Source organism: Heloderma suspectum, chromosome 4 (assembly GCF_057233095.1).
Source record: "Heloderma suspectum isolate Gila_16-S chromosome 4, 16-S_ref, whole genome shotgun sequence".
NCBI classification, from domain to species: domain Eukaryota; kingdom Metazoa; phylum Chordata; class Lepidosauria; order Squamata; family Helodermatidae; genus Heloderma; species Heloderma suspectum.
The window spans coordinates 162,877,120-162,895,233 of NC_139461.1; the positions used below are offsets into that span (position 1 = coordinate 162,877,120).

Genomic DNA, 18,114 nt, shown 5'->3' on the forward strand with positions numbered 1-18,114 from the left:
CAGCCAAAGAGACATTTAACTTTTCTTTCTTCCCTTAATGAGAGACTCGGGTCAGCTGCAGATTCAGAAAAGAAAAAAGGGAAGTGCTTTCACACTTCAAGAAAACATACAGCAATGATTAGGGATAGTGACCTCCTAATGGCCACCTTAAACACCTTCTGATTAGGATCTCTAATCCCCTGTGTGGATGAGGTTTTTTTACTTTTTGTTTTAGTTTCTGAGAAAAGGAAACTTTATGCATGTGTAGCACAAAAACTACCAGACCAAACTGTCTGAAACTTTGCAGGTCCATAGGGGCTGCCATGTCTCCAAATTTCATATATTTGTCATAAAAACTAAAAATGTTATGGCCATTTCTGTTTTCCAATGCAAGGCAATGGGAAAATGTAACATCTGAATAATTCCAATGTCCTAATCTTGCTTCGGATTCAGAGTCCAAAGCAGGTCGGGTCTGAAGTGGTCTAAAATGCATTGGGGCCAAGTCGGAAGCTCTGAAGCAGCCTGCGAAGCAGGTTGGGGGGGTCTGTGCACAGCCCTAGTGCCCAGCCTCACCAAGGAGGTGTATTAAAGGGTGTCACCAGACAAGGCTCGTATTGTGCTATCACCCTGTCTCATTTTATGGGGGCCCAGACAACGACTTCTTCCATTCAAAACCCACCCATGATTCCCCACTGCTTCTTCCGTCTTTTTTTCTTACCAGAAAAAAATCCACCAAGGAGAAAGAGATGGAACAGCTGCACAATGCCTTTGATTGGTAATGCTAGGAGCTGTCTCTCTGGAAGTATCCCAGGTGTGGGTGGACACACAGCTGCCTGTTTGGCCCTCAGTGACAGGCATGGCAGTGGGGGACGGGACTGTATTACAGGACACTAATGGGCACCAGAGGTGTGAAATGGTAGGACGTGAAAAGATTTATGTTAGGGGTGGACCAGCTACAGACCCAAGGAAGAAGGCTGGAAAAATAATCCCTCTCCCCATTGGCACTGGTTGTCAACTTTGTTTTAAACTTCATGCACAGAAACATTTGAAGTATTTAAGTATTTGAAGTTTAAAGTCATTGATGCTGTCAGATGAAGGGGTGGTAAGTTAAAAACTCCCACCAATACTTTAAGGATAACCAACATTTTAAAAACGGTAACCAATGCATGACAACAATCCCATGGACGCTCAAAGAATCTGAAAGAAAAACAAAACTTCTCTTTTCTGAAATTAAACAGGGTCACATCGTGTCAGGACTGATGCATGGGAAGGCAGCAAGCAATCCTTAAAACATAAATATTCAATGAAACCAAACTTGCTAGATAGTCATACTGTAAAAAGTTACAACAAACCTTTTCTCTCCCTTCATACCTCAGCTGCCATACAAACCAATATTTAATTATTTACTTGATTTCTACCCCGCCTTTCTACCAAAAAAATGGCACTCAAGGCAGCTAACAAAACAATTTAAAATAGATTAAAATAATAAAACACATTAAAATACAATAAAAACACAACAATAACACCTCGTAATGCATGGCCCCACATTTGGCTGTTATATTTGGTAAATACAGGCCGCTAATTCCCTGCTCTGCCCAGAGATGATGGTGCCCTGGAGCCCTCTGCATAGCGAGTCATGCCTGCTGCAAGGTGGCTTGGCCCTAAAACAATCCAGCAGGAAAATTCAGTTTTCAGTTTAAATCTGTGGAGAATCATTTCAAGCTGCTTGACTATCTCAGTGACAAAAGTGAATTCATGGGTGTCTGCTACAGAAGCAACATCTGTCGTCCATAACAGTCCAAGCTCAGCTGTCCCACTTAGTGCTCATGTTGCTCAGCATTCCCACGCAGCCTACAGGATGAATGCTTGTTTGCTGCTTTTCTAAAGCATATATAAACCAAAAAAGGTTTTTGACTCCTCAGAATGCACCAGTGCGACTTCAGAGACACTCACATACACACTGTCCTGCCTGGAAAGGTTGAACAAGGCACCCAAGTAGCTACTTCTGCCCCACATGTGCCTTGTCATGCAGTAGTTCATTCTTTTGTCCTCCATCAGCACCTGGATGTCGGGATAAGCTGGATTTCTTTTGAAGACGACGTGCTTAAGAGGCTGGGTGGTGCAGGCCTGGCCTCGGAAGAGCACTTTGGAGTACACAAAGTAGAGGCCAGCTTCGTCAATCACTAGCGCCCGGTTTTCATACTGAACACCAGAGATGAAGGCATGACCATAGGTACTTTCCCACTCCAGTGGCAGGGACTGCTGGTTTGCTTTGCCTAGAAACATGAGATGTCATTGTGAAAATAAAAGACAACTAGAAGGTGTTGTGTTTTTCAACCTCCGCCTGCCCCTCATACTGCAAGATGCCCTAATGTTTCTGGGACAGTGCTGGCATCTCTAATCTGTAGAACACTGAAGGATGCAGGGCCAGATACCATTTGTTGGTTCTCTCTTGGCAGTATGAATGTTAGTAGTGGTTAGCGCTGGCAGAGGAGGAACCTTGATCCTGAAAGCCTGGTACTCCTTTTAGGGCAAAGTGCAAAAGAGGCTATCCCTGTAGTAGGAAGGGTTTGTTCCAGGACTCCATCCCTCTGCTTGCCTATATGCCAGAGTCAGGTGGTAGCCTGTCCTGTCCCTCTCCTCCCGCAAGGTTCATCCGATCTTGCTGGCGCTGCCCAACTGCCCATGTTTTTAGAACAGCTGCCAGGCCTTGCCTGAACCTCAGGTTGCTGGTGAATCCTTCCTCTGTCTTTGCTGCTCCCAGACTAATACCCTGGTTGCTTTGCCCTGCACCTGGTTTCTGCTCTAGCTCCTGCCATCAACAACTTAATCTGGACCTCACAGCAGCCATGCTTGCACCAGCCTCTGACGTGCACCCAAACGGTGATTCCTTACCAACCTTGGCAGTACTATCCACACCACAGTACTCGATCGGATGGGAAGACTGTCATTTATTATGGCTTACCATTTATCGTAACACTAAGCTGAGCTGCCAAAACCCCATGAAGGTTCCAGGGGCCTATCTGCAGGCAACTGTGTGGGTGTAGGAAGGACTGGAGGAGCTCAAGCTGCACACGTCTCGTCTGCATGGAGGAAAGTGAGGGCAGAGGTGACAGCCCTCCCTACACGGTGAAGAGGACGACAGTGGTGCGGCTTACATAGCCCTGCCCATTCCCTTTGGGGCAACTCCTTCTGTACATCCAGGATAACCATGATGTGCAAGGGAGTGCAAGGGAAGAAATGGCAGATGCTGCTTCTCTGTTCCAAAGCATTCTGCCTTCTACCACCACTTTTTAGAGGTTCAGTGCAGCTGGCCAAATGTCTAATTTGGTCAAGAGAACAAGTTTTCCAGGTACCCACAAGAACATCCAGCCAGCCTATTTGTTTCCCTAGCTGTATCAGCCTTTCATGTCATTATTGTCTGATGCAGGATGACTTGTTACGCTTTTTGCTGCCCACCTGTTAAATGAGCTCTCCTCTTGACTTTCTTTTCTGCTGATCCATTCAAAACTCCTACATTGCAGTAGAGAAGAAAAAAGGTCAGTCAAGACAGTACTGTATTATATATTTCAAGCTGACACAGAATCAGTAATGAATGATATATGAAACGAAAAGTCTAACTGAAAGCTTGGCAGATGCCTGTGAGGACAGAAATTGCTCTGCCACAAGGCATCATTGAATTGGACTGCATATCCTAATTAAAAGGTATGGACCACATCAGGACCACATGAACAGTTCAGAACAGATGGGCAGGAACTTACAAGATAGATAGCTAAAAGAGATTAAGGGCTCAATTCTATGCATGTTTAGACAGAAAAATTCCTACAGTTCTTCCCCAGCTACCATGGTTGGCTGGGTGGATGCTGGGAGTTGTAGGCCATTTTTCTGTCTAAACATGCAAGGATTGAGCCCTAATGCATCAAATGCCTTCACATGGACAGATGTTATGCCTATATTTAAGTTAGGTCGGAGTCAAAAAATAGTTTGAGAAAACTGTAGCTGGTATGATCGAAGTTATAGTTTCCTGTCAAATGCACTCTCCTTTGTTCTGCTGTTGTCTCTTGTAAAACAGATTTTGTACATTTTTAAAGCACTGAAAACATCTTTATACCTCTGAAGAAATGGTAGTGGGATGATCATCAAAAGCAATGATACTCTCAGACTACCTGCAAACCCGTGGGCATCTGGGCTCAAGAGAGATCTCCTGAACGACATAAACTATTACAATTCAACCCCACAAAGGATAAATCTAGAATCATAGAATAGTAGGGTTGGAAGGGGCCTACAAGGCCATTGAGTCCAACCCCCTGCTCAATGCAGGAATCCAAGTCAGAGCACCCCTGACAGATGGCTGTCCAGCCTCGTCTTGAATGCCTCCAGTGTGGGAGAGCCCACTACCTCCCTAGGTAATTGGTTCCACTGTCGTATTGCTCTCACAGTCAGGAAGTTTTTCCTGATGTTCAGCCGGAATCTGGCTTCCTGTAACTTGAGCCCATTATTCCATGTCCTGCATGCTGGGATGATCAAGAAGAGATCCTAGCCTTCCTCTCTGTGACAACCTTTCAAGTACTTGAAGAGCACTATCATACCTCCCCTCAGTCTTCTCTTCTCAAGGCTAAACATGCCCAGTTATTTCAGTTTCTCTTCATAGGGCTTTGTTTCCAGTCCTCTGATCATCTTTGTTGCCCTCCTCTGAACCCTCTCCAGTTTGTCTGCATCCTTCTTAAAATGTGGTACCCAGAACTGGACACAGTACTCCAGATGAGGCCTAACCAGTGCTGAGTAGATGGGAACTAGTACTTCCCAGGATTTGGAAGCTATGCTTCTATTAATGCAGCCCAAAGTAGCATTTGCCTTTTTTGCAGCCACATCACATGGTTGGCTCATATTCAGCTTGTGATCTACAACAATTCCAAGATCCTTCTCGCTTGTAGTGTTGTTGAGCCACGTATCCCCCATCTAAGAGCAGAACTGGTTGCCTAGGGTGACCTGACAGATGGCACAAAGGAATCCTTTGCAGTCCAGATGTATGAGCCATGGAGGCTTCCATTCAGAGCAAAAGACGCTGTTCCCTCTCCTCCCAAAGATAAATAAATCACTGCTGCAGTATTTGTGGAATCAAGGGCAGCCTTATGTGGTAGACATTGACTCTGTAAAGTAAGAAGTTCATCACCTTTTCTCCTAACTCTCTGATCACCCCGCCCCCAAGAGGAGTTTGAAGGAAGTGGAGAATCCCTGTATTTTAGTAGCTCTCCATCTAGATACTGGTTTCCTTATGGGCTTCCATGACTGAGCTAGGACAGCATTCCTCCTCAAAGCTTTGGAACTTGCCTTCTAAGCTGGCTCCACCTTCTGCCTGTTCCTCCAATCCAGCACCAATAATCTGTTCCTCAGGTGGTCACATAGATCCTCATGTAGATTCATAGCATTCAAACCATCTATTACAAAAAGGACTAGAACTGGTCTTCTCAATTCTGACCCCATTCTAAAACCTTGCACAGTTAAAACAAAGCAGTAAACCTTCCTGAGCGCCCTTCTTTTCAAATCAGTTGGTATGATGGCACATCTAGAAAGCTATTGCAGATTGCTGAGAGCTCTTTTGCAGGTTCCATTCAACCCACCCATTTTTTAGCTGGTTGCGGGAGGAAGACTTTCTCTATGCCTCCACCCCACAGATGGAGAAGAACCTAGGAGCTAGGCTGCTGATATCCAGCACTCCATGCATGTACTATACCACAAACTGGCTGTTGAATCCATTTCCAAGTTCTTTAATTAAAAAATATCTGTGTAAAAGCTTTACAATAATAACATACATTTCAATATTTTTCAAAACATCATGTGCCAGAGAGTAAGAGAAATGATAGACTAGCCCATTATGTTTGATTTAAGACAAAATCCAGTATGCTCTCCAATCAACTCCATATACTGGCTCCATAGGATACCTGACCCATAAGCTAGTAGATAAAACAGACCCCTCCAGAAATCCCCATATTTTTCCAAAGCAGCACAAGCTCTGGGGATTCAGAAAGATCAGAAAGGGAGACATTAATCTGAAATCAGCACTTGTCTGACACTTAGATCTGGCAGTCTCATTTATCATGTCACTCAAGTAATGAGCAGTATCCAAGATGGTGCAAATGTGCTTTAGTCAGAGCTACAAGCCCCAGAAACATACAATGACTGTTCCAGGCAAAGTAAGATGAAGGTTATAAGACGTAAAAATGCATGAACAGCACAGGAAACAAGTGCCTTTTTGTGCTGCTGCCTTCCCTGGACGAGGAGTTCTCACCTTTGAGCATCTCCGGAGACTGTGGCACACGTTCAGAACTGGAAAGCTGTCAAGGTAAGAGGCAGACATTCATATTCAGGAATGGAAACCACCCCAGGCCATTTTAAATCAAGGGCCCTGGCCTCAGGAGGTGCAAACCCAGGCAGGCGTCAGTGTCACTGGATCCCCTTCCCCCGACACCCCAGGCATTTGTGCCTGGCTTGTTTTTCTGTGCCTCTACTAAGTGAACAGATGTTACCTCTCTCAGTGCATTGAGCTCCTGCTGCAGATGGTAAATCTGAAACATTGCCAACCCCACCCCAGCAAGGGCTAGGAGGGCCAGCAAAGCCACCACCAGGAAACAGAGGCATGCGCTGTCCCTCCTGTCACCGTGCCTCTGCTTCTTCCTCTCAGGCTCAGGCAGGCAAACGTCCTGATGGGGCAGGATCCCATTGGGGCACAATCCTGATGGGGTGCAATCAGAGCCAGAAACTGCACTGCCACTTGTCCAGAAGACCTGGGGATAGATATAATGCTGGTTCTGCTGCATGTCAGGAAGACGCATGAATTGGAGAAACCCGTCGCTGGATTCTTCACTCGCGCAGATGCTGCGTCAGAGGAGTGCTCGCTTCCTGCCCTGTGTCCTCATACAGCACCTGCACCCAACACTGAAAAAACCTTCTGGTTGACAGCAAAAACCCTCAGAGCTTCCACCCACTGCTCTGATGCAAGATAACTTAGCCCTGCCCGCACAGAGCAGGGGGCAAGAGCAAGCCCCGAGACAACTCCCACAACTGCAATGCAAAATCTACCCAAGCAAGCTCACTGAAAGCTACTGAGGAACTAGCTAAGTATTGTTTTGCTCCTGATTCATTTTTGGTTCAGACTATCTCAGTCAACCCAGGAGCCCTTTTAAAAATTGTTCCTTTTGTTCTTCCACCTTAAAAACCTAAATGCCTGTTCAGTTATGTATTTAGCCTAGTACTTGCAAAATTCTACATTGAGCCTAGTACTTGGCTCTTGCTGCTCTTCTAGTGCCACATTTTCTTTCCTTCCCCTGCTTAAATTTTTAAGACCTGGTTACAGCCCTTTTTGTCCTCTTTGCTTTTCCCATGTTGTCTCTCTCCTTCCTTCATTTCTGTGCTCCACTGCATTGATATGGAAAGGGCTTCCTCTTATTATTTGGGCTGCTTCGACACATTCTTATTTTCAGAAGCTCCATAAAACTACATATTTGCCTTTTTATCTTCCTTTTTAATATATTCCAGCATTTAATAAATATGTATTTATTACATACGTATTTATTATTAATATTTTATTTATTAAATGCATCTGTATTTGGGTCATATGATGTTCTATAATTTTGCATACCCACCTATTTTCTGCCTTCTCCCTTTTACTGTCTAGATGCTCAAAAACAAAAAAAAAATTTCGTTAAAGGACCTAATAAATGGCTAGAACCATCCTGCTGACACTGGCATGCCTTACCGTGCTACGGCATCAGCATAGCTGTGATCTTTTGCATCTTCTACTGAAATCGGCTGTCTAACCGCGAATGCAGGGCAGGAGAAGCACAGAGGGAACAATCCCCTCCGTGCTTCTCCTGCCCTGTGTGGGATAGGCGGTTGCCTCCAAGTTTGGAGGCGGCTACCTATCCCCATAGGACTGTGGTCTAAGTAGCTTATCATGCCAGAAGTAACTGGGAAGGTTCTGAGATGTGAAGAGCTTGGTAGCCCCATCGAGAGCATCTGGGTTAAAATAAATGCAGCAAAGAATAAAAGGAACATGGTGGTCAGAGTCTACTACCGGCCACCCAATCAAGGAGAAGACGAGGATGAAACTGTTGAAAAGCAAACAGCCAATGTTTTAAGGAAGCATGATGTAGTAGTAATGGGGGACTTCAATTTCCCCAATATTTGTTGGGAGACAAATTCTGCAAAACATGGCCCCTCCAGGAAATTCCTGCCTTGTGTGGCGGATAATTTCCTCCTACAGAAAGTAGAGGTAGGAACTAGAGGATCGGCTATCCTTGACCAACAGAGATGACTTAATGGATAAAGTAGCAGTTACAGGAACTCTGGGGGAAAGGGACCATGTTATACTTGAGTTCATGGTTCTAAAGGAAGCAAAAGCCGAGTGTAGCCAAACACGTACCCTGGATTTTAGGAAAGCTGATTTTAATAAACTCAGAACAATGGTAAGTAAGGTCCCATGGCAAGCGACGCTAATGAGAAAAGAAGTCCAAGATGGATGGGAGTTTTTAAAAAAGGACATTCTCAAGGCACAATTACAAACAATTCCAAGAAGAAAAAAAGGTGGAAGACAACAGAAGAAGCCAATGTGGCTAAGAGCTAATAGATGACCTGAAAACAAAGAAGTAACATATAGCAAGTGGAAAGAAGGCCAAGCAACAAAGGAAGAGTACAGGTAGCACAGAATTGCAGGGATGGCATCAGGAAGGCTAAAGCTGAGAACGAGCTGAGGTTAGCGAGGGATGCTAAAAGCAACAAGAAGGCTTTCTTCAGCTACGTGCATAGTAAAAGACAGAGGAAAGAAATGGTGGTTCAGCTATTAAATAAGGATGGCAAAATCATAACAGATGACAAAGAAAAGGCAGAAGTGCTCAATTCCAACTTTGGTTCATTCTTCTCCCAAAAGAGGGTCTATGACCACACCGGCAAAACTGAAGTACAGGCTGAAGGGGCAGGATTGCAGCTTGAGATTGATAGGCATATAGTCAAGGAACACCTAATTACTCTGAATGAGTTCAAATCTCCAGGGCCAGATGAACTGAATCCTAGAGTAATAAAGGAAGTGGCAGAAGAACTCTCAGAACCACTATTATCTTTGAGCAATCATGGAGAACGGGTGAAGTGCCAGATGACTGGAGAAGGGCTAATGTTGTCCCTATCTTCAAAAAGGGTAATAAGGAGGAACCTGGGAACTACAGACCAGTCAGTCTGACATCAATCCCTGGGAAAATTCTGGTGCAGATGATAAAGCAATCCATCTGGAAGCACCTTGAAAACACTGCAGTGATTACTCGAAGCCAATGCGGATTTGTCAAGAACAAGTCCTGCCAGACAAATCTGATCTCATTTTTTGATCAGGTCACCTCCTTTGTGGACTGTGGGAATGCTGTAGACATAATATATCTCAACTTCAGCGAAGCATTTGACAAAGTGCCCCATGATATCCTGATGAGTAAACTAGCTCAAATTGGGCTAGATGAAACAACGATCCGGTGGATCCACAGTTGGCTACAGAACTGGACTCAAAGAGTGCTTATCAATGGGATCTTGTCAAACTGGGGAGAGGTAACAAGTGGGGTACTGCAAGGCTTAGTCCTGGGCCCAGTGCTCTTCAACATTTTTATTAATGACTTGGAGGAGGAGGTGCAGGGAAGGCTTATCAGATTTGCAGATGACACAAAATTGGGTGGGATAGCTAATACCCTGGAAGTCAGAAACAAAATTCAAAGTGATCTTGATAGGCTGGAGCACTGGGCAGAAAACAACAGAATGGAATTTAATAGGGATAAATTCCAAGTTCTGCACCTAGGAAAAAGAAACCAAATGCACAGTTACAAGATGGGGGATACGTGGCTCAGCAACACTACAAAGGAGAAGGATCTTGGAATTGTTGTCGATCACAACCTGAATATGAGCCAACAATGTGATGTGGCTGCAAAAAAGGCAAATGCTACTTTGGGCTGCATTAATAGAAGCATAGCTTCCAAATCCCAGGAAGTACTAGTTAGGCACTCAGCACAGGTTAGGCCTCATCTGGAGTACTGTGTCCAGTTCTGGGCACCACACTTTAAGGAGGATGCAGACAAACTGGAGAGGGTTCAGAGGACGGCAACAAAGATGATCAGAGGACTGGAAACAAAGCCCTATGAAGAGGGACTGAAAGAACTGGGCACGTTTAGCCTTGAAAAGAGAAGACTGTGGGGAGATAGGATAGCGCTCTTCAAGTACGTGAAAGGTTGTCACAGAGAGGAAGGCCAGGATCTCTTCTTGATCATCCCAGAGTGCAGGACATGGAATAATGGGCTCAAGTTCCAGGAAGCCAGATTCCGGCTGAACATCAGGAAAAAATTCCTGACTGTGAGAGCAATATGACAATGGATCCAATTACCTAGGGAGGTGGTGGGCTCTCCCACGCTGGAGGCATTCAAGACGAGGCTGGACAGCCACCTGTCAGGGGTGCTCTGACTTGGATTCCTGCATTGAGCAGGGGGTTGGACTCGATGGCCTTGTAGGCCCCTTCCAACCCTACTATTCTATGATTCTAAGAGCTCTTGCCCTTGCTGAAACTCAAGCATACACAGGTATAGGGACTGGGCCCAGCACCTCTGCAGAAGCACCTCAAGGAGACATGGGAACTGATTCGGAGTCAGATGGGGGAGGAGGGGGAAGGGGTTGTGGAGCTGCCAAGGTTGCAGGAGACCAGTGAGTAACAGTCACTGAGAGGCATTTGTCCAGACGCAGACTGATCGGTTGGATAAGAGCCAGCCAAGCCCCTCTCCATCCGTGGGGATGCAGGATCTTAACGAGGAATTAGTAGGAGGAGTTAGGAGTCTGGGATCCAAGAATCAGATGTCAGGTTGGGAGGGAGGAGCAATACCGGGTGGAGAGGCATTCCAAAAGGCTGGCAGCCCAGGAAAGGTCCCTCTGGGAAGTCCCACCCTGAGAACGGGATTTAGAGAGCCCCTCAGGTTGTGAAGAGATGGCCGACGGCAGTTTCATTGCAAGTTTTTATCATAGTGCATTAAACAAAGGTAAGCTACCTGTGCTCTAATTAGTACTGTATTATGCCAAGCTGACTGGAGAATTTCGCTCTACACTGCTGCTTGTGAATTCCAATTGCAACCTGAGGCACTGCTTATCTTGCATAATAAAAAAGAATTGACTGTAAATCCATCTTCCCTGTGTGGCTACAAAAGAGACCAGAACCTTGGCACTTGACAAGAAGATGGATAAGATACATGGGACTCCCAACTCTGTTGACCTGCAGTGGTGGAGTAGCTCCTGAGCCCTCTCTCCAGAGACAGTGTCATCCTCAGGACAACTGAGATGAGGAACAAGCTGGAGTGGGGAAAAGATGCCCTAAAAGACAGAGAACCAGTGGAACAGTCCAAGCTTTGTTTGAACATCATCAATGGTAGGGAGAGTTCTGAAAGCAAGATCAACAAATTGGGTTGTCTCTCTCTGTATAGACAGAGAAATATTGTATGTGCAGTATCCTCCAGTGGAGCCTTGTAGCCAGTCTAACTGGTAGGGCAGAAAGGGGGCTCACTGGAGGCAGAACCAAGGGGCTCACTGGAGGTAGACCCAAAGACACCTATTTTGCTACACACAAGTCGTTTGCTACACAGTTCAACCCATCTCCCAGAAATTTATCCAGAATAACACAGGGAAAGCAATTTGTGGCAGAGCTCACTTACTGAAAGCAATGTGGGTGGGAGAGGAAGAAACCCACTTCACACCCGGGCAAACTGAGGCAGCAGACAATTAAAGTCAGTGACTGCAAGAGAGAGTGAGTTTAGGTTACATAATTGCAGCATACTAAGTTCACAGAATGAACAAAGGGCAAGCTTTTTTTTTTAAGTGACTTTAAAAAAATTCACCCCAATTTATCCAGAGTATGTCACAACACAGAGAAAGGCATTTGTACAAGAGCCCTCTTCTTCAAGATTTACATTAAAGGGAGATGGGAAAACCAGGAAACCCTTTTCACACACAAGGGAAGCAAACTGAAGCACCAGGCAGTTAAAGTTGGAAAGCAATCCTATGGCCCCTAGACAGCACCAGAGGGACAAAGGATATTTCAGATTCCTGGATCTGAGGCTGGAGACAGCTCTTTGACCTTGGAGCAAGGAAACCGAGCTCCCTGCTCCCTTGCAGCTGGCATGGAGAGAACTGCACCAGCTGCTTCTATGAGCTTGCAAACACATGCTCATAGTGGGGTGCAAGGGGCCGTGTTGGTAGGCGGGGAAGGGAGGAGACTGGGGATGTGGGGATCTGAGCCGCTCCCAGCCTCCTTCCCCTTCTCCCTCCCCCAAGCCTCTGCTAGATGGGCAAAAACACCCATCTAGCTAAAATGCAGCATGGGAGACATGAGAAACCCATTTCTCACGCACATATGCACGTTTAGATGGGGGTAAGTACCACTGAATTTAGTGAGACTTACCTGTGAATAGACCTACATAGGATTGCTGTACATATCCCATCATTTAAAAGCACTTGGTACACACAAGCAAATAATGCCAATGTGTATTCTATCACAACAACAACAACAACAGTCATCTTAAGTTGAAGAACCATAAATTGAAAAGGATTTGTATTAAGGGCAGAATCTGCCCACACCAAGCACTACACAAACACACCCCCATAAGAATTTATCAATTTGCAATCCCCACCACCACCAAATCCAAATCCATTTTGACATGACATGGAAGCACAGACGTAAATGCATTCCCCTAACCTCTGTTTATTCAGTCACAACTCCATGGAAAGATTTCTAAATGAATTTATTGGGTTCTGATGGGAATGGATTTTAAAAACAGCGTTATTTGTGCTGAGGAAAATGACCCACCACTACAGGAAAGGGATCCCCGACCCACCCAGAAATTAACGAAGGAGGTCAGCAATGACCCCCAGCAAGAAACATTAACCGAAGCAGTAGGATCGTACCAGGATGGTGGTGATGATGATGGTATTCTTGAAACTGTCTCCCCCCCCCCACCCCCAAGATGAGCCTCCCACGCCTTTCGCCTGAGCAGGCCAGGCAGGCACAGCTTCCTTGGGCCGGCCAGCCCGCAAGCCCAACGCATTAACTCTTTCCTTGCCCGAAGGGCCCCTCGCCCATAGCTCTTCCGACCCCCGCCTGTTTAGACGGAGCAGAGTTGCATGTGAGTAACTGCCCAGCAGGACTCCCTCCAACACAGCACGTGGTCTCCCTTTTTTTGTGAGCTCCCCATAGTGCTCAGTTGTTGAAACGAGGCTGCAGGATAGGGGCCCTGCCCGATCCCCTAGCAAACACAGCAGGAGGAGAGAACGGGGGGGGGGGGGGGCTGGGCGAGAGGAGAGACGGAGATCGCCTTGGAGGGGAGGGCAAGGAAGGGCAGAGGCCTGGTCGCCTTGGTTTCCTCCCCCACCGCCTCCCCTTGCTAGCCATCTCTTCGCCCATTACATAACGTGTTCTCAACAGCTTGGCAGCCCTGCAAGAACAAAAAGGTAGCAACAACCCTACAGAGGAGCATCTAGATTAGTATTCTCCACAACTGGTGGTAGTTGTGTTGTAGAGCAGCCTGGTTTCCTCCAGATGTGTTGGACTACAATTCCCAGCACCCCCCAGCCAGCACGTAGTAGTTGTAGGCCAACACAACTGGAGGGCACCAGGTTGAGGAAGGCTGGCCTAGGAGATCTGGAGGGAATGTGCAAGTGACAGAGGCAGGGGCGCCACTGAGCTGCTCTTCCAGCTCCCCTACTTCAGCCCCTTCTCTACTGCGGGGGGGGGGGGGTGATGTCCACATACCGGGACTCATCAGCTTGGGGACAGGCTGCAACCATAAGGCAGTAGTGCCCTGTAGGGAGCTGTAGTAAAACTGCCTGCAGTTTCTGTTTGTGCTGCTCCATGTGGCTCTGATCCTGCAAGGCCAAAGGCTCATGAGTGTTTGGCAAGAAGTTGCAATGGCCTAGCACTCTTTCTGCACAGTGCAACTTACCCTTGTGCCTTGCCTGGGAATCGCTGCTAACAACAGGAGAAAGGATAGTTTAGCCAATGCACAATTCCCACAGGTAGAGGGGGAATGCGGGAGACATTTGCAGAAGTCACACTTTGAAGGATATAAATGTCATTGCTTGCTTCCTTGTGCAGCAGTTTTGGGGTGCTGGGTATTTCTCTGTCTGTAGAGACCCAATATGGGAGTAGTGGACTTGGGTTGTCTGCTGGAATGTTTAAGAGAAGCCTCCACTTGTACTCAACCTGTATATTTGTAATTAGTATTACAAAACATCCAGTCACCTCCTTCCAAAGGAAACCAAACCTGGGTAAGTGTTTCACCTTGGGAACTTCTCACCACTCAAGAGAAGTGAACAGAATACTATGACTGGCTGCAGTGTTAAGGCCCTTTCCATTGCCTCTTTCACATGTGAGCTAAATGTGTGTGTGGGGGGGGTCATGCCTGCTGGCCCCATCCTGGCATCCATGGATTCACTTGAGGGTCTGAAAGGAGCACCCACAGGAGTACCGCTATACTCACCTGGGCACTTGCTGGGTTAGGGGGAACTCTGATGGTGCAGGCTGCACACAAAAATTGTAGTTTGAAAAATGTGCATAAAAATGCACACATTTTTTAAATACGCAAAAAATGTTCACATGTTTTTTCTGTAGAAACAAGCATCCACATGAAACTGGCATAGAATGGACTGGGAGGTGGAAAAAGGAGAAGTGCATGGAAATCAACTTGACAGATCTGCCCGTTGCTGGCTACTCCCAGCACCCCTCCCTGCAGCTTTTTTTTTTGGGGGGGGGGCTTGCACCAGGGGGGTTGCACCAATGTTGGGACTATGCCAGCATAGATCCCCAATGGGATCTGCTGGCACAAGGAACCTAGTTGATACCTTTTCACCCCTTGCCCTAGCTGAAATAAATGGAGTGCAAGATTGCACTGTGTGCTATATCAAAGTAACCACACCCACCCTTTCCGGTCCTGTATATTCACTAAGGCTAGAGACAGATGGAAAATAGCTTTAAGGGGTTTGAAAGTGGCTAAAGAAAGGCATAATTGCCCTTCGTGTAGATGCAACTCTTCTGTCTATCACCTCTAATCAAGCAGATATTTGAAACAATATAAACATCTGCTAAAGCTGTTTTAGCAGAGGCAAAAGTGGGGTGAGCAACAATCTCTTTTTCAAACCACCTCTCTTTGTGTAAAGTATTGCCTCTTTCAAACCTAATGAGTCAGGAGTAGACCTTCACCAAAGACAAAAGTACGCCCACCAGTGATTATGCCATCAGCACCAGGCTGAGCAAGAATGGCCTCTATCTGGAAATAGTGAGTTTCTTCTGCCCACAGTAGTTTGTGGTCTGGCTTGTATGCTTCAAGAGTTCCACAAGAAGTGGAACAAGGTGACCATGAACATCTGTTAAATTATTCCATGCCATTCTGCCTTGTGCCTTCTGTTTACTGCCAGAATTTATTAGCATTGCATGACTGAAACAGAAAAAATGATTTTCTGTCTCATTGGGTATCCTACTTTTTTTTAAAGTTACAATTCAAGGTAAAATGAAACTGAAAAAAGCCTTCAGCCAGCATTTTGGCTGGTAGACTCCAGTGCATACAACCCTCCCCACTGCTTCTAATCAAAGAATGGGCAAGAATCTCTTCCTCTCCCCTCCCCCAAAAGCTTTCCCTGTCCCTCCCCTTCTCTCTTGTCTGTGGGTGTTTCTACATTAAGCAAAAAACCCATGAAAATCCACGTCCTTTCTGGAGTTTCCTGCTTTTGGTTTCTTTACAGGATTAGGAAGGGCTCCTTTACACGGCAGTCACGTGGTTTGAACTGAGGGAGTGCCTTCCTCCCTCCCTGGCATGTGTGCAAAGGGGCAGCAGCGGCCGGGTGGGGTCTTGTTTCCGTAGCTTAACTTACACTGTACTCTTCTCTCGCAGCCCTCAGGAAACCTCTGACTTACTTCTGAGTAGACATACAGTGTAAGATTGTGCTGTAAGTCTGCAACCCTTGGCATGCTTACATGGGAGTAAACCCATTGAACTCAATGGGACTTCTGAGTAGATATAACAGTGCCCTGTAAGTCTGCAACCCTCAGCACACTTACTCGGGAGTAATCTCCATTGAACTTAATGGGGTGCTCTGAATCAACAAAGGATGTTGCTTCCGAGCTTGGTGGGGTGGGGGATCAGATGTGTCTCCCTTTGTTGCAGGGAGGCATTTTACCCTGTTCTCCCTCCAACTGAGAAATGTGCTCAAGCATTTACATGGCAGACACCTGGGAATTGAGGAAAGTCAATTGAGGAAAGTCAACAAGCGATTCTTGCCCTTGCGCCTGTCAAATCTGTTCCTGCATGCCCCGCTCCCATCCTCAGTGCCTTTGTCATCCTGACGGTGCGCACCCCCAGCAATTGAAAACAAATGCATTAATGCCTGAGAGCTTGCGCCTGAGCTTGCTTTTTTTCCTTTGTATATCCTATTTTTTAGATTGTAAGCCTGAGGCCAGGGACTATTTTACTACTGATCTTTGTAAGCTGCTCTGCAGCCTTTTCAGCTAAAGAGTGGGGTAAACACACTTTCTGAAGCTCAAATACTTTGGCCACCTAATGCGAAGAGAAAACTCACTGGAAAAGACCCTGATGCTGGGAAAGATTGAAGGCAAAAGGAGAAGGGGACGACAGAGGATGAGATGGCTAGATAGCATCACCGATGCAATGAATATGAACTTGAGCACACTCTGGGAGAGAGCGGAGGACAGGAAGGCCTGGCGAGCTATGGTCCATGGGGTCACGAAGAGTCGGACACGACTGAACGACTGAACAAAAATGCGAAGAGAAAACTCCCTGGAAAAGACCCTGATGCTGGGAAAGTTTGAAGGCAAAAGGAGAAGGGGATGGCAGAGGATGAGATGGCTAGATAGCATCACCGATGCAATGAATATGGACTTGAGCACACTCCGGGGGAGAGCGCAGGACAGGAAGGCCTGGCGTGCTATGGTCCATGGGGTCACGAAGAGTCGGACACGACTGAACGACTGAACAACAACAAACACACTTTAAATAAAAGAAACATCTTTGTCACATAGTGATTATGCTGCAATTTTTACAGAAGGTAGAGTCCCAGAATCCTTGGTCCATAAGCACAAAACCTCCAAATTGAATCATCTGTTTTCTGCAGAATTTTTTGTAATCTTACCAGTTTTAAATTATGTTAGATGCTTGGGCAAACCTATAAAATATACTGACTCCTGCAGGTCATTGTTGGTCTTGAACTTGTTCAGCTTTGGTTTGCACCGAGCTTCTTATCTCTCAATTAGAGACTTTGAATCCCCTGTACTATCATGTTTTTATTGCTGTTGGGATTCCAGAAATTTAAGCCAGAGAATTAGCTGACTAGGCTGCCAGGTCAGCAGACCAACTTGCCACTGGACATGCAAGGATCCCATTTTGGAATGTTGTCTCCTTTGTTTAGATAGAGGACACAGTGGCAGGAGTTGTGGGATGTTCAATCATTGCCATCAACCTCCAGCTTACCTTGATTCGTTGATCTGACATTCCAGGTTCCTAAACTATATTCTTTACAGCATCGGATTTTCTTTTCACCACCAGACACATCCACAGCTGAGTGTCCTTTCGGGTTTGGCCCAGCCGCTTCACTCTTTCTGGCGCTACTTGGAAATACCCTCTGCTCTTCCCCAGTAGCATATTGGACACCTTCCGACCTGAAGGGCTCATCTTCCGGCATCATATCTTTTAGCCTTGTGATACGTTCCATGGGGTTTTCTTGGCAAGAATACTGGAGTGGGTTGCCATTTCCTTCTCCAGTGGGCCACATTTTGTCAGAACTCTCTGCCATGACCTGTCTGTCTTGGGTGGCCCTGCACGGCATAGCTTATGGCTTCACTGAGTTACGCAAGCCCCTTCGCCACAACAAGTCAGTGATCCATGAAGGGTAAACCCCATTAGTAAAAAGCTAAACCCCATCAAACATCTAAAGTATGAAGAGTTGACTCCAATGGAGAAGAAGGAGACTAGAAAAAACTCGGCAAGATAATGTCTTGATTCAGATGAAAATCTGAAACCACCTTCAGAAGGAAGGAGGCATCCGGGCACAACACCACTACCTTATGAA

General features: G+C 46.2%; 1 protein-coding gene across 1 annotated transcript; it reads right to left on the minus strand.

Moving 5' to 3' along the window:
* Positions 1–979: 979 nt before the first annotated feature.
* Positions 980–6,914, minus strand: FASLG (Fas ligand). Its single transcript, XM_084850967.1, has 4 exons — positions 6,507–6,914; positions 6,269–6,314; positions 3,439–3,492; positions 980–2,255 (listed from the first exon to the last, which is right to left on the minus strand). Exons 1-4 carry the CDS (start codon positions 6,810–6,812, stop codon positions 1,861–1,863), a joined length of 801 nt encoding a protein of 266 aa, XP_084707093.1. The 5' UTR covers positions 6,813–6,914; the 3' UTR covers positions 980–1,860.
* Between the last annotated feature and the right edge of the window lie 11,200 nt (positions 6,915–18,114).